The 15513-nt window shown below is 37.5% G+C and overlaps 1 protein-coding gene across 2 annotated transcripts in view; it reads left to right on the top strand.

The window, feature by feature from the left end:
* mei-218 (meiotic 218) overlaps positions 1-15513 on the top strand; it is a 183133-nt gene that overhangs the window by 65388 nt on the left and 102232 nt on the right. For both annotated transcript variants that reach the window (XM_067153363.2, XM_067153364.2), the window contains one exon: positions 5515-5641. In XM_067153363.2, coding sequence (XP_067009464.1) covers positions 5515-5641 — 127 coding nt within the window. The remainder of the gene's footprint in view (positions 1-5514; positions 5642-15513) is intronic.

Here is a 15513-nt window from a genome sequence, read left to right on the forward strand (position 1 = left end):
GGCGAAACACTGGTAATTTCATGATTGAAAAAGCCTAAAGAACTTAGATGTTTTTAAAAAATAACTTATTGCTAGAATTGTATAATAATCTAAACTAAGTATGCATAAAATGCAGTAACCAAATACAATGATCACTCCTTTCATAAACACTCACAAACAAATTGCAGTAAGAAATGGCAAAAGACAAGTTAACAGCAAGGTGAGCAAGAGATATTTCTTACAGTACCTGAGTACATACTTTTACCCACCTTTAAGTGGCTTTAAGATGGTTGGAGCTAGGTTCTGTACCGGTTACGCATCGTACATGGTGTTTTTTTTTAAAAGATCAATAATGTTTAATCATCACGCAAGATATTTACTGCGAGCTTGGTTTGTTTACACTCAGTGGAGCGAACCCACCTGAACCAGCTACAGCTGTATGAGTGACGTGGACACCAGAGCAAGATAGGCTACCCGCCTGGTCATGCCATGTGTTGCCCAGCATGGACTGACATGTTCTCGAAGCCACATCATGCCATCCTGAAGGTTTGACTTGAAAATATTCAAAACTCCTGTAATAATGATCGTATCAACTTAAGAGATGCGTCATTTTGTATAGGATCATGTAAACGTTTCTAATTATAAGTTTCACGTAAATCCATTGTGCCATTCTCGAGTTATCCAACTTTATAGAAATCATGATATCTGATGACGTAGAAGCACAAACCATATATAAGACGAGCCAACCCAACCAATTCACTGCAGTGCAGTCATAGCTGGGAGTCCAGTCTGACTCACCATGCTGCATCATTACTATGTTCGTTGGGTCAAAGTGCTGACCAATTTATCCTCGAATTCTACAAGTGTTTACAGTGGACTTAGATTCTGTGAGTTGATCTGAACTTGTACTTTGTGTGTGTGTTGAAACTCCAATATGTGACAAGTCTTACAGTGGACTTAGGTTCTGACAGTCAATTGGAACTTTGAATTTGTGTGCGTGTAGAAACTTCGATATATGATAAGTCTTACAGTGGACTTAGATTCTGTGAGTTGATTTGAACTTGTAATTTGTGCATGTGTAGAAACTTCAATATTTGATAAGTCTTACAGTGAACTTAGGTTCTGTGAGTTGATTGGAACTTGTAATTTGTGTGTGTATTGAAATTCCAATATGTGACAAGTCTTACAGTGGACTTAGGTTCTGACAGCCAAGTGGAACTTAGAACTTGTGCGTGTATAGAAACTCCAGTACGTGATAGTCTTTATAATTGTGGAACTTAGTGTTTTACCATTTTACAATTGTGGAACTTGGTCTCAACAAGTGTTGTGCATTGCAAAGTGACACACCACTGCATTATTATTAACTGTGGAATTTTCTTAAAACTCAGTCAGCTTATTTTCTTTATTAAGTAGACAAATTCATGAAAGTGTTTAAATTTTTCACTACCATAAATGCAAGTGGTTGCCTATTACGTAACTTATACTCGTGTGCTTCGACACAAGTGATTAATTCTGAATGATAATCAATTCAAACTGTGTTAATGTACAACTGTGCATAGTACTTGCTAACTTTCTTATTTTCTCAATTTCTGGGTTGAAGTGAATGATATTCATTTCAAACCGAGCTGCATTTTGAACTGTGCATAATAATTGCTTACATTATTTCTTCCTCAAAGTGTTTAATAATTAGTGCAGCAGTGTCCATAGGTTAAACTCTTGAGCAATCACATATTTATTTTTGTGTCAAGTGCACCCATATTTCAGTGGAAAGCAACCACGAACTGTGCATAATTTATGAATAGTCTTCAGTTTCGTTATGTTCATGAACTGTGATTTATTTCTTTTCTAAATTCAATGCTATCCTTATCTTCATTTTTAAAGAACATTTAAATTCTATCTACAAGGGACTAGTAGAGTTCGGCTGCATATCACGACAATATTAAATTAAACATTGGTGTTAAATAAATGTGTTAGGGGACTGTGCTATTGTGGACACTCATGTGAGTAAAGTAACGAGTGATTACCCTGCAACATCATCTGAGAACGTCGGAGACCATTTAGAACTTCAGAGGTACAAGTTCGATCCAACGTCAGACTGACCTGGGTGTTCCAGCTCCATTTCATCGCAACGAGAGGGGCCTGCAGAACGAGTTCCAGTCCAGTTCAGCATAGTGACCTGGGAGTACCGGTTACCTGATAGGCGATGTTGAAGACGACAAATATCTACACTAAGGTGATATGCAATTCAACATGCATTTATTTGAATAAACTTAATACTTGAAAAAAATTTCAAGTTTTCTTGTAGATAGGACCCTTCCTCCTGTATCAAGCCCTAGCTATAATTTACCTGAAACAGCCCTGAGACATAACCCATGCAGTCTTAAAGTAAATGATAAAGTCAGGCTGTATTTTACTGGTTCAGTACTAAATGCTAGACAAGAGCTGCATGCTATCCTCAAACATAAATCTTATTCATGCTTGCGTTCATCTTCCTTTTTTTTTGGACAACGCGATGTAAGAATGAAGAAGCTTCAGCCAGCACTTTCTCGCCATCTGTTTCTCCTTGGTTAAGCCCATGGAGGGCCAATCCCTCTTAATGCCAGGAGTTGGGTGTTTCAAATACACTGCAGAATCTCAAACTCTAAGTATAGAATGTATTAGCAACACTGGAAGTTAAAAATACAAAATTAAAACATTAAAAATTAAAACTTATTAAAATACTTTGTACATGGGTGAATCAGAGCTTCAGTAGCTGCATCTGAGGAACTGCCACTGTGCAATACACACCTCAAAAAAAGTTTTACTCATCCTGGATTGCTGAGCTACTAGTTTGCTTACAACCCAGCAGAAAGTATGAGAAGGACATATATACTTTCTGTAATGAACAACCTGATTGCTTTGTAGTACATACACTTACATTCAAAACACACAACACATTATTTGGCAAAGTGCATCTGTCTATCAAATCTGTAAACCAGTGTCTTACTCTGGTGTTTCTCTACCGGTACTCCATGCATTGAGATATGCTGTGATCATTCATGGGTTGCTGCCTAACTGGGGCTTGAGGCTATCCTGCTCTACCCTGTTCCACTCTTCAACAGCAGCCCTCCAGCCATGCTCAATAAGGTTCATGTCAGCAGACACCACAGACCATTCTATGTGATTGATTTAAGCTTCCCTGAGGAAGATGTATACCTGACAGGAACTGCATGCATGCACTGAGTGCATTGTCATCTTGTACCACAAACCTGTCTCTGATATGTTGTCGATATGGCTGAACAATGGGCTGGAGTATTTAGCCCCAGTATTGTACAATGTCATCATGCCCTCAGTGAGTGACACATTTGCTGTGAGAGTTTATATATTTGGCCTTCTTCAAGTAAATTCTGGATCAGTTATAATTGTATTAAATTTTATGTGAGACATCCTGTACTGCACGTGCCAACTTTTCTGGGACTTGCACAAGATACAAGGATCGAGACGTTTTCTAACAAGAGCCCAATTAAACATTTAAATGTGGTTGGTTTAAATAAATCGAAAGGTAACTCCTGTGCAGTCATTGGTCATTAATTTTGCGGGGCCGCTTCTGGTTGCACCATCCAGCGTGGGCTACCTTCGGGAAGCGCGTCGCAGGGTGTCTTAATTCTGTCTTCGGCATCATGTAGAGCAGATGTGCAGGCCGGGAGCTTTGTGTTCCATGGGAGAACTGCCTTCTCTCGGGGTAAGCAAATCTTAAAGTTTGCTAATGTAACCTAATTTTACTTTATTCCACATTTTAATTTGTCACAGGAGTTTACCCTTAAATTTTTCTATCAGAAATCAATTGTATTGTAATTTACAATGGTGTAAAGAAGTCTTACATCCATCTTCATGTTGCCAGAAGGCAAACTTTTTCTGACATTTTGTAACTTTAATTTTTTCATTAAGCTTGACCTCATTAATTCTGATTCATTTTAACATGTTTTCCCATGACCTGTATTTCATTTCTTTGGTGAAGGTGGTCACTTCACATTAAAAGTATTTTACATGAAGATTAGTAGCCTACTGGCAATATTGTAAGACTGCAACTTAATTACGTCAGGGTGTGCTTTTCTATTTTGTGTTTATGTTACCAGTAGTGTTCCTAATTTCCCTTTCTTTAATGTTTTCATAATAAATATTTATTTACTATAAGTAGGTATTAACTAAATTATCCTTTGGTGAAGTTTTGGCCATAAAAGTTCTTCAATCCACACCTCATGGGGTTCCTTCCGCTGTTCACATCCTGCCGCTAGTTTCCGTGTGTTTTACCTTGTTTAATTTTGATTTTATGGTATGGCTTTAATGATTCAAATTGTATTTAATGTTCCAAATGGTTTTTTGAAATAATTGTTTTATTAAGCCCCAGTCGCTGCTACAGTGATGATGAGTGGCATCAGATGTTGAAACGTTACTGTCACCCCAAAACATGACAGATCCACCTCCCTGTTAGATCCATGATATGGTAAATATGACTTGTTTGGTGTTAGTTCTTCCTCTCTCTGCACCCTCCTCCATCAGAAAAATTCTACACTCATCACTGAAGAAGACCAGACACCATGATTCCAGGTTCCAGTCCGAGAGTTCCCTTACCCATTTGCACCTAGTGCCATGGTGCTGGGGTGTACTTGCTGGTGCTCACCAAGAACTCTAGTGTGGGAGGGCCCTACGGTGATGATTTTGGATTGCCTGAGTAGATAAAGCTCTCTCAGTTGCCATCAGGATGGTATTACACAAGCCCTGTTGTTAAGTCTTCTCGGTTTCTGCAAGTCAAAATTCGCAAGTAGTGGTCATCAGCTTCTGTTGATGACTGCAGGTGACCCCTGCAACAACAATACTTTGTCACACAATAGTGGATTTATATCCTATCAATATCACTGTGGTGTACATCAGCCAGGTGGGCAAGGCCTTGCTTATGCAGTGTAACAATGTGCATAAAATCAAATGCCATAATGACTCATGGAGGACTGTTTACACACTGAACAGGCCACAAACTGTTCTGCACATGTTGTGTCTGAGGGTTCCAGTTACAGCGCACTCTTCTGGACTGTCTTCAGATTTCATGTCATACTTCCATATACACCTAACAGGTGATGTTACGTTCTGATTTCTCATTTTAATGGGACTACTATCTCAGCAGACATTCTTTAGGAGCACTTAAAATACATGTGGTATAAAACTTTTCTTGGTATGTGTAGGATAGGTAAACACAATGATAGCATCAGTGTGGGAAGAGGGAGCAACAGAAAGATGAAATCAGTATAGAATCAAAAACACCAAAGGACCTGTTAACTTATTTCACATGTCAAAATCTGAAAGGTTCCTTTTAATATGAGCCCTGAAAGTATCAGTCTAAATACATTATCTTCTTAATATCTCAGAATTAACTAAAATTCAGACAAAGATGTGAATTTTCATGACAGAGTAAGGAAGGATAATGAGGCATTATATGAATGTGTGTGTAGTTCATTTACACTCTAAATATGTTAGAAAGGATTATTATACATTGTGTTACAGTGAAATTTCTGTGAACTCTCCATGGGCCTTTGTAACAGCAATATGCTCCTATTTGGCTGTAGATTTGTACCCAACCTCTGCTTTCTTTCCATTGAAGTATGGGCTCATTCTCAGCATTGCAAATCAGGTAAGTGATCAGGCATTACATTTCATATACCGATACAGTACATTATTTATATATTATAATTTCTTTATATGCTAGAAACTTCTTGAGAAAAAAAATGTTTTATTTTTGTTAAATCTCTGTTATTTATTAACAGAGCATGACCACCATCTTTAAAACAGATACAATGAAACTACAGATATTTCCTCAGATAATAATTTTTACAGGGTGTTTTAGAAGGAATAGTACAGTAAATATGTCAGAATAATATCAAGGAGGATTTTGCCCACACAGTAGATTCAGTACAACATAAATTTCTTCATTTATATTCATTTAGAGCAGGACTCCACTGACCTTTCTTTTTAATGTGTTTTTGTTTTTTTTATTTTTCTCTATTGTGTGTTAAATGGTATTACCGTTAATAAAATATTATTATTATTATTATTATTATTATTATTATTATTATTATTATTATTATTATTATTATTATTATTATTATTATTATTATTCCGAGGTATCTGTGGAACAGCAGAGGTGAAAGAAGGTGCGGGATAGAATGGGTCTAACTACAAGGCCACAAGATGAATTTAAAATTTCAATAAAGGTTATATTTTCAAAATAATCAAAACTTAACAAGATTTAACAAAGAGCTTTAGACTTCAACAAAAACCAGCGAGTCAAACAATAACCAACTATCCAGTCCAAGACCAAGAAAACAATTTTCCACTAGGTGGAATAACAATGAAAGGCAGGTACAAGAATAATTTTACCAGTTCAGGGATTTTTTTACAAGTTTTGGGCTTCAAGCCCCACTTTCACAATCCTTGAGCTATTAGCTCAACTTTACCAAGGTACAAATTTGAACTAAGGGGCAGAAAACCCCATCATACCAAGGAGCACTTGCTCCTAATTACCATGTTAAGCCTCCTATAGGCCCCCATCAAAATACAAGAAAGAGCAGACCCGCTCTCGATTTTACAAGCCTATCAAAGGCCACAACAAACTTTACTTCTAACTGCCCTCAAGGCACACTTACAAAGAAACAGGGGTATCATGTACCCAACCTACAGGGCCTTCGCATGAAGAAAACAAAAACAAAAAACAACAGGTTAAGTTACTGGCCCAAAGTACAGAAAGGACTGCAGGCATGAACTTGCACTCCTAAATACACATTTTAAAACCTAAGTGGTGCTAGGCCGATTACACAGGGGCTAATCCCAATCTATGGAGGTGACTAGTATACAAGATAAATTTAACACATTAAGAAGGAAGAGAAAAATGGTTACGAAAACATAGTCACCTCAAATTCAAAATGAAGAGGAGCTCAAGAGGGTAAACCACTCTCTATCCCCACTTTGCAGTTAAAGAGATTTGTAGATTTTACATAGACTGAAAAGGGATTTACATTTTAAAGAGGAGGGTTACATATTAAAGGTTTCGAACCTTCCCCGCAAGTTAAACTGCTGAGCTAGCGAGAAATAAAGATGTTAAAGAGCCATTACCTTGTTGAAGAGCTGCTGCCTGAAGAAAGAGGCGCTTCCCGCCCCCTGCTACATATTCACACACTGAGTTAGATGTTATACGAGTGGCCCGGAGACAAGAAAATCAGCAGTTTTTATACCCTCGCGGAAAATTCGAGACCTTTCATGAATGATTAGGACCTGCCCACAGAGTTTTATTGGCTAACCGCAAAAACGTATACACAAGGCGATGAAGAAACACCTTATTGGTGGGAAATTAATTACAGAAATTTAGGATTGGTTAAATTCAAAACAGGCGGAAAGGAAGCTTAATATTGCCAACCCTCAAATAAAAGAACAAAATTTAGTAAAGACAAAACTTATGAATACAAAATTTCTCCAAGAAAGTTTATTCCTTCGCACCAGAGTGCATAATCATAGTTTTTAGTAGAGACCTCTGTTAGAGAATGTCCACACTTCGTGATCAACAAAAGCAAATCAAAAACACCTAGGCCCGGTTTCATCAACACATGTTAGTACATAACAAGGTGTTAAATCATTTTAACATACGATTTAAGAAAATTTGCGTTTCATCAACAACTGTTAACATTAACAAATGTTAAACTGCATATTAAAGTTAACATCAGCAATTTCCAATGTTAAATGGCTAACATTAGCATTTAGCAACCTGTTCCAAAATGGCTGCTGTGAATCTCGCTTTCGAGGTGGAATAGCTCTATTTAGATCTTATACAAAACAATCCTGATCGAAGAAGAGTTCAGCAACGTAATGATGGATGCGGAATTTCTTCATAGATACAGGTTATCGAAAATAGTCGTTGCTAAGGTTGTTGACGAAATTCAAGTGAGGTTGGAATATCCTACGAAGAGAAACTTACCTCTTTCTCCAATGTTGCAGGTACTGATATAATATGACGATTTTTTGCTACTGTTATTTTCACATAATGGTCGGAGACAATGCTGGAATTTCTAAAGCCACTGTTAGTAGAATTGTTTGTCGAGTGTCTGCAGCAATAGCATCTATGAGAAGGAGGTATATAACATTCCCTTCAGTAGAAGAGCGTCAGCAAATTATCGGCGACTTCTATGAAATAAGCCGTTTTACTGATGTTTGTTCTAGGTGCATAGATTGCACACATGTAAGAATCCAATCACCTGGAGGCAATTGGGCCAAAATATATCGTAATCGGAAGGGATATTTCTCTGTTAATGTTAATGTTCAGGTGATTAGTGAGCCTAACCTCCAAATCAGGGATATACTTGCTAGGTGGTCTGGTTCTGCACGACAATACAATATTTAATAACTCCCATATCGGAGCACAGTTTGAAGTGGGACAATTAACGAAGTGATTTTGTTAGGTGACAGCAGATACCCGCTAAAAAAGTATCTGTTAACCCCATTGAAACCCTCGCGGACTTTTCCCACGCCTCGTACTTTTCTTTTATCGTCAAGCCATCTGTGCGCTTGCACTCAATAACTTATATATATTTACTAATTCAATTAACAACTCTTTTTCAAAGGAGGAAAACTTAGAACTACGATTCCGTTTTACTTCACGCGCCATATTTTACAGCTGTACTCAACCAAAAGCGCATCGGAGCGCGCTGTAAAACAGCATGTTCGTACCACTGCCTCCTTGATTCACACTAGTTTGCAATATTGGGAGAGTTAACAGTCGATTAGTTAACATTTCACAAGAAAAGTTTGATGAAACGCAAGAAACCTAACAAGATGTTAAATTTTTAACTCCATATTAACTAACTACTTGTTAGTATATATTTAACATGTGTTGATGAAACCGGGCCCTAGAGACATCTTCTGATAAACAGGAGAGTTAATTCAGTTGTTACAGTTCAGGGTTTCTCCTATAGAGAAGTTTCAATTGGCACAAGTTTTGAACTTGCATCGTAGAGGTGTACCGCCCGGTACAATTATTATTATTATTATTATTATTATTATTATTATTATTATTATTATTATTATTATTATTATTATTATTATTGTTGTTATTGTTATTATTATTATTATTATTATTATTATTATTATTATTATTATTATTATTATTATTATTATTATTATTATTATTATTATTATTATTATTATTATTATTATTATTATTCAATGATGGCGGCTGTGTGACAGGACGTATCGTTTGCGAGTGATAGTGTATTGGTACTTATAAAGGCAATATTGCACAATACAGGCTGTATTAGTTGTGAAGAGTGTAAGAAGCAAACGCTGATCAACGGACAATGAAGGTGAGTCTGTGTGAAGTATTTAGTGTCATTAAGAATCACGAACTATGGTTGCATGAAGGTACTTAACCTAAACGAATAAAAGTTAGGATCGAAGCTTAGACAACATCGAAACGTAATAAGTAGTAATAAGTAGTTCACAAGATCACCGCTAAAGGCGTATTGGAGCAATAAGTTTGTGGAACTATCACTTGAGTTGTGAGGAAACAACACTAGAGCGCAGTTATACATCTAGCGCTAATGTGGGTCGTTCGCGTAGTGTTCTGGTGATAAACGGAAACGTCTACTAACACAAACACACGTGATCAAAATCAAATGGTTACTCCGAGCATCGAATCATCGAATAAACTGAAAGAATCAAACGATGTCTCGCAAGATACCGACCTAATAACCCTGTCTACAGCTGTACAACAAGGTGAGGGAGAGGGGGAAGATGACCCAAACATGGTCGAGGTGGCAGAAGCACAAAACAAGCAGATTGTATTTGTAACATTAGTCAATGAGATTAAAGAATGCGACAAAGTAAAATGGATCGAAAGATTGCAGCAGATGATTGATGCACGGTTTAGCAGGATGTCCCGAGGATGGTGGCTGAAAATAACCAAAGAGTTTCAACAACGCTTTGACCAAGGAGCTCGTCAAATTGATGTCAGGAATTTATACAATCGGTTCAGACATAAGAGTCAGAATATTAATGCCTGTGAAACGGATAACCTCAAAGAAAATAATGCAATACAAATGCCATCTATGGTGAAGAACACAGACTTGTTCCTCAAAGTGAATGAACGTTATTGACAAATATTGATGAATATTGTAAGAAGAAAGAGGCAAAAACAGGAAATAAATCAAGAAATACTCGAAATGATTAATGTAATCATTAAACCGGAACAAGTAGAACAGCAAATAACCACGATCGCCGAAATGAATGATGTGTTGTATGCATGTCAACAGATGTATGAGATGGTGACAGCTAAAGGAAAGAAGGTATCTGGCTGAAAAGCTCTATCGAAGCCAAGATCAACAAATTGAATAGAAAATTGGAAATAATTGATGCCTACCGCCCAAATGAAAGAGCAAGTAAAGAGTTGATTAGAATGTGTAGAGAAAATCAAATTCATTCAAACAAGAGTAGTGATATTCAGAAGATGTGTGATACGATTCTTGAGAAAATAGCTATTTACAAGAAGAAGATAGTGATAGCTGAAAATCGTATAGCATCTAGGAACACAAACCGAAAGTTTGAGCTTAATAGGAAGACCTTCTAATTAAGGACCTAATTAACCCTCTTGGAGCCAGGAGCCGATCTAGTCGGCCGCTCACTAGCAGCTGGAAGAGGCCAGAGCTCCGCCTGCACTCTACTACTGTAAAGTGCCAGGCCGTTTTTAGTAGAATTACGTGCATTTTAACATTCGCGTATATCTACCGGTGTATGTCAAATACCAGCAAGAAATTTTCTACACGTCGACTACATAAAATAAACAACTGATTTAGAGTGATATAAATAATTAAAAAGTATTATTGTTGATATTATGGTTGTCGATAACGTTTACTTTTAGGAAGAGAAAAACATTTTTGCACTTTCTCTCTCAATATCTACTCTGAAAATATCATCTACGATACAAAAGAATATACGTCTAAATGCAGAATTTATTTCTAAATATAATTCTATAAAATAATTATTTTGAACGCGAAAAAGAAAAATATAAAAAATTAAAATTCAAACGTATGTCCCTAATTAAAATAAGACAATTTTACTCACCGATAAAATTCATGTATATATCGATGTATGGCAAACGCTTAAGATAAATTTTATATATGTGGTGTAGATTGTATAAAAATAGTTCTGAGTTATTAAAAAGTAAAAAATAATAGTTGAGATTATAGTTTTTATTTTATCGGAAATCCCCTTTTCTAGTTTTCTGTTTCAGTATCTATTTTTAAAAACATCTTACAATACAATACAATACAATACAATATGCGTAATTAAAACATCTATGGCACTAAAGCCCTGATGGGCCTTGGTCTACTAAGCGACCGCTGCTCAGTCCGAAGACCTGCAGTTTACGAGGTGACGCATGGTCAGTGAGACGAATTCTCTCGTTCATTATTCATGGTTTTCTAGACCAAGGTAGCTCTCTTAGCCTAAGATCTCTCCTCGATTGTCATCACTTAGTTTGAGTGGACCTCGAACCAACACTCAGACCCAGGTAAAAAACGTTCACCTGTCCGGGAATCGAACCCATGACCTCCGAGTGAGAGGCAGGCACACTACACTTGACCCGTGGGGACCGGCATTTACGTAATGATAGAGAATTCATTTATGAACAGAATAATTGCTCTGAACGAGAAAAAGAAAAACAAAAAATGCAAACACAAATTTACTATGTCACTAGTAAAAAAGAAGGAAAATGACAAAATAAATTTACTCACCGAAAATTTTTGAGAAGAAGACTCGTCACCGTTATATAATGTTGTTCAAAGTTTGAGACCACTGTTGAAGCACTTAAGGTTATTTATACTAACACTAATCACTTATCACTAACACTAATAGGAACAATAAAAAGCGTAATGCAACGTCATATAAAATCTCTGTTTTTGTTCAAGTAGAACTTTAAATATATTTTGTTTATTTAGGGCATTTATGAAGAGCTGCACATTTAGTATGCAGGCCTTTATCGCACTTGATGCACACAGTTCGCGACCTCTTTCTCTGTTGCGGAGAGCTACATACAATCTTTCTAATCTACCTGACAAAAGTTTTACGCCACACACGGGAATATTCATGATAATCTTTTGTCTATTATCAAACCATTCAGTACTCAGAGATTCAATTCTACTGGAGTAGAACTGGAGCCTAGTCATTTTCTTTCCGTTACAGTTTTCTAAATACATCAAATAAGCATTTAAGACCATTCTCAAAATTATATTGAATGCAACTTTTTTCCAGAATTTCAAAGTTCTACGTTCATCTAAATAAAAATACACCATCCTGTCATTTGTATCAATGCCACCCATATAACGATTATAGTCTAAGATCACGTTAGGTTTCCTCTTGGGTTGATTAATGTTTCTAGCAGTTGCAGGCACTTCTGTTTCTATTGCAGCTCCGCGTGTACTTATAAGTACCACCTGATTTTTCTGAGTTTTTTTTTTTTTTTTTTTCTGTTTGGATCCCACTAGTAAAATTGGCCCCTGTCTGAAATATTTATTACAAACTAATTTAAATGGCTTTTTCACAGCATCTGGTAGTCCCTTCCTGTTTCTTCGTATAGTGGCGGTAATAAATGTTCCAAGTGAGTATAAATGTTTTGCAAGGGGGATTGATGTAAAATAATTATCTGCGTAAACGTGAAAACCTTTCATAAAATAATTCCCTAGGGACATAAGTTTGGTACTGGGCGAGTTGGCCGTGCGCGTAGAGGCGCGCGGTTGTGAGCTTGCATCCGGGAGATAGTAGGTTCGAATCCCACTATCGGCAGCCCTGAAAATGGTTTTCCGTGGTTTCCCATTTTCACACCAGGCAAATGCTGGGGCTGTACCTTAATTAAGGCCACGGCCGCTTCCTTTCAACTCCTAGGCCTTTCCTATCCCATTGTCGCCATAAGACCTATCTGTGTCGGTGCGACGTAAAGCCCCTAGCAAAAAAAAAAAAAAAATGAGTTTGGTCACTACAGTGTAGGCCAGTCCATTAATTCTGATTTAGTTTCTGTCTTCAGTGGATCTTGCTCCTCGGTAGGTATAAAAACCAACACAATACTTACTAACTGCATCACACAACATCCACAATTTTATCCCCCACTTGTGATGGTGCTTATTCGGCATGTATTGGAGTAGTTGTGTATGGCATTTAGTTCCAACTAAACTTTCGTCTATGGAAAGTTGCTGATGAGGAGTATAATGATGTCTAAATAGCCTATTAGCATGATCTACAAGAGGCTGGAATCGAGCACAGGGATCGTAGTTTGGAGAGCCAGGAGGAGAAAGCTTACTGTTGTCAACTAAATGAAAAAATTTCAAAATAAGCTGAAACCTATTCCTTGAGAACATTTCACCAAACCAAGGGGTAATGAAATGGTCTACCGTACTCCAGTGCGAAACAATGGTAGGTTTTCTTATTAGTCCCATATTCATGATGACAGCTATGAACGCCCTTATTGCATCAATTGTAGTGCGTCTCCAACATCGAGAGCGGGAATTAGGTGACAGTTCATTACAAGTAAGGAGTTGGTCAGCGTAGCGATTGGTCTCGGTGACTATAAGGTTTAGCAGAGAAAAAGTGAAAAATAAATTGAAGTATGATATGGGCGGAGAATCAGGCGCAGGGGCATGTTTAGGTCCAGGAAGTTCCATGAACGAAACAGGAGACTGAGGAACGTTGTCAGGTTCAATTGGAGAAATTTCCACAAAATGTTCTCCAGAGACATCATCATCATCATCTTCATCATCACTAGTTTCATCAGCAACAGTATTCACAGTAGCCTTACTGCCATTAGAAACAAATAAACGCCTCTTCTTTAGCTGTGGTGATCCCGGGGGCGTGTCTGGTATAATTTCATCACTACTCTCTGAACTAAATTCACTATCACTATCCGATAAATCATCCGCGTTCACTTCGCATTGTTCCAAATATTCCATTAATTTATCGTCATCAATACCTGCTGAAAATATATCACATGAACTACTTGCCATTCTGCTGTCAAGAATCCACTCACTGCAAGGAGCAATCCTGTACTGACCGGTTAGCGGTATTTCTAAACACAGGAAACAACTCTTGTGAAAGCTAGAACAGCCTCTTAGAAATTCCAAAGCAAGGTCAGGCACACAATAACTTGTAGCCCCTTTACTACAGGTTGTCATAGAAGTATGCACGTCACTATAGACTGCCAAAAAAGTATGTATATCATAGAATTTCCAGCCGGCCGATGTAATCGGCTCTGGCAACTTCCGCACGGATATTTAAAGGCCAATTTCATTGGCTCTGGCAATTTAAAGGGCGGACGCTCGCAGTACCGCCTGGCTCCAAGAGAGTTAAGGACGAAAACGATGTAACGGTAAAAGTAGTTAAGCAGAAACAAAAAGAGATGTGAATGGATCGAATCATGGCTAAGTCAATGCATTCCACATTGTTCCGTGAACAACAGGAGAAATTTGTAGACGTAAATCAGTCATCGTTATGGCTAATGAGGGGGAATATATCTCCACAGGAAGAAGGAATGTTCTGTAAGATACAAGACAGAAACATCTTCTTTAGTCATGGGAGTATATTCCAGAGGTGCCCACACTGCAACCAGGGCAATAAGACACTAGACCATCTGGCAACTCAATGTGGATGAATGCTTAATTTGGATTACAAGAAATGCCACAATGACGTTGTCAGATGCTTGCATTTCATGTTCACAAAAAAGTATGGGCTGAATAATTCTAAGAAAATAAAGAACTATAAAGTGGAAAATGTCATATCCAATCAGCGGATTAGAATAAAATCAGACGTCATCATACAAACTGAGCTTCGCATTGAACACAACAAACTGGATCTGATGATACATGACCTTTTAAAGAATGAAATCTTGTTAATTGAAGTTGGAATCACAAACAAAAATATCCTAAAAAGTCCCTGTGGTATTATTATTATTATCGTATGGCATTTACAAGCATAATCTGTAAAAATATACAATTAACATACAAATTAAAATATAGAGGTAATTAAACTAGAATATCCAGCTTCGACAACCAGTCCACTGCACTTGGTGTCAATTCATGCAGAGTCCGTAAACCGTCCTTAAATGCTGACATTGGACAGCTCTCAACAACATGAAGCAATGTCTGCTTCTCAGCACCACACTCACACGCAGCACTTTCACAATATCCCCACTTTTTCATCATATATTGGCACCTGCCGTGGCCTGTTCTGAAACGGTTGAGTTTTGACCACTCATGTCGAGGAAGATCGAAACCTGGCACTTTCTTCGTTGGGTCTTTAATCAGAAAGGTGTTAGTAGGTGGACATTGTTCCCATCGCTGTCTCCATTCAGCTGTTACACTGAATTTTTCATAGGAGTGTAGATCAGTCCAGAGTGGATTCCTGGATTTTAACCTCATCACAGGTGGATCTCGTAAGGCATTGAACAAAAGTGAATTCCTGTGTGCAAAGGTCTTCTTG

Source organism: Anabrus simplex, chromosome 9, assembly GCF_040414725.1.
Source record: "Anabrus simplex isolate iqAnaSimp1 chromosome 9, ASM4041472v1, whole genome shotgun sequence".
Classification (NCBI taxonomy): domain Eukaryota; kingdom Metazoa; phylum Arthropoda; class Insecta; order Orthoptera; family Tettigoniidae; genus Anabrus; species Anabrus simplex.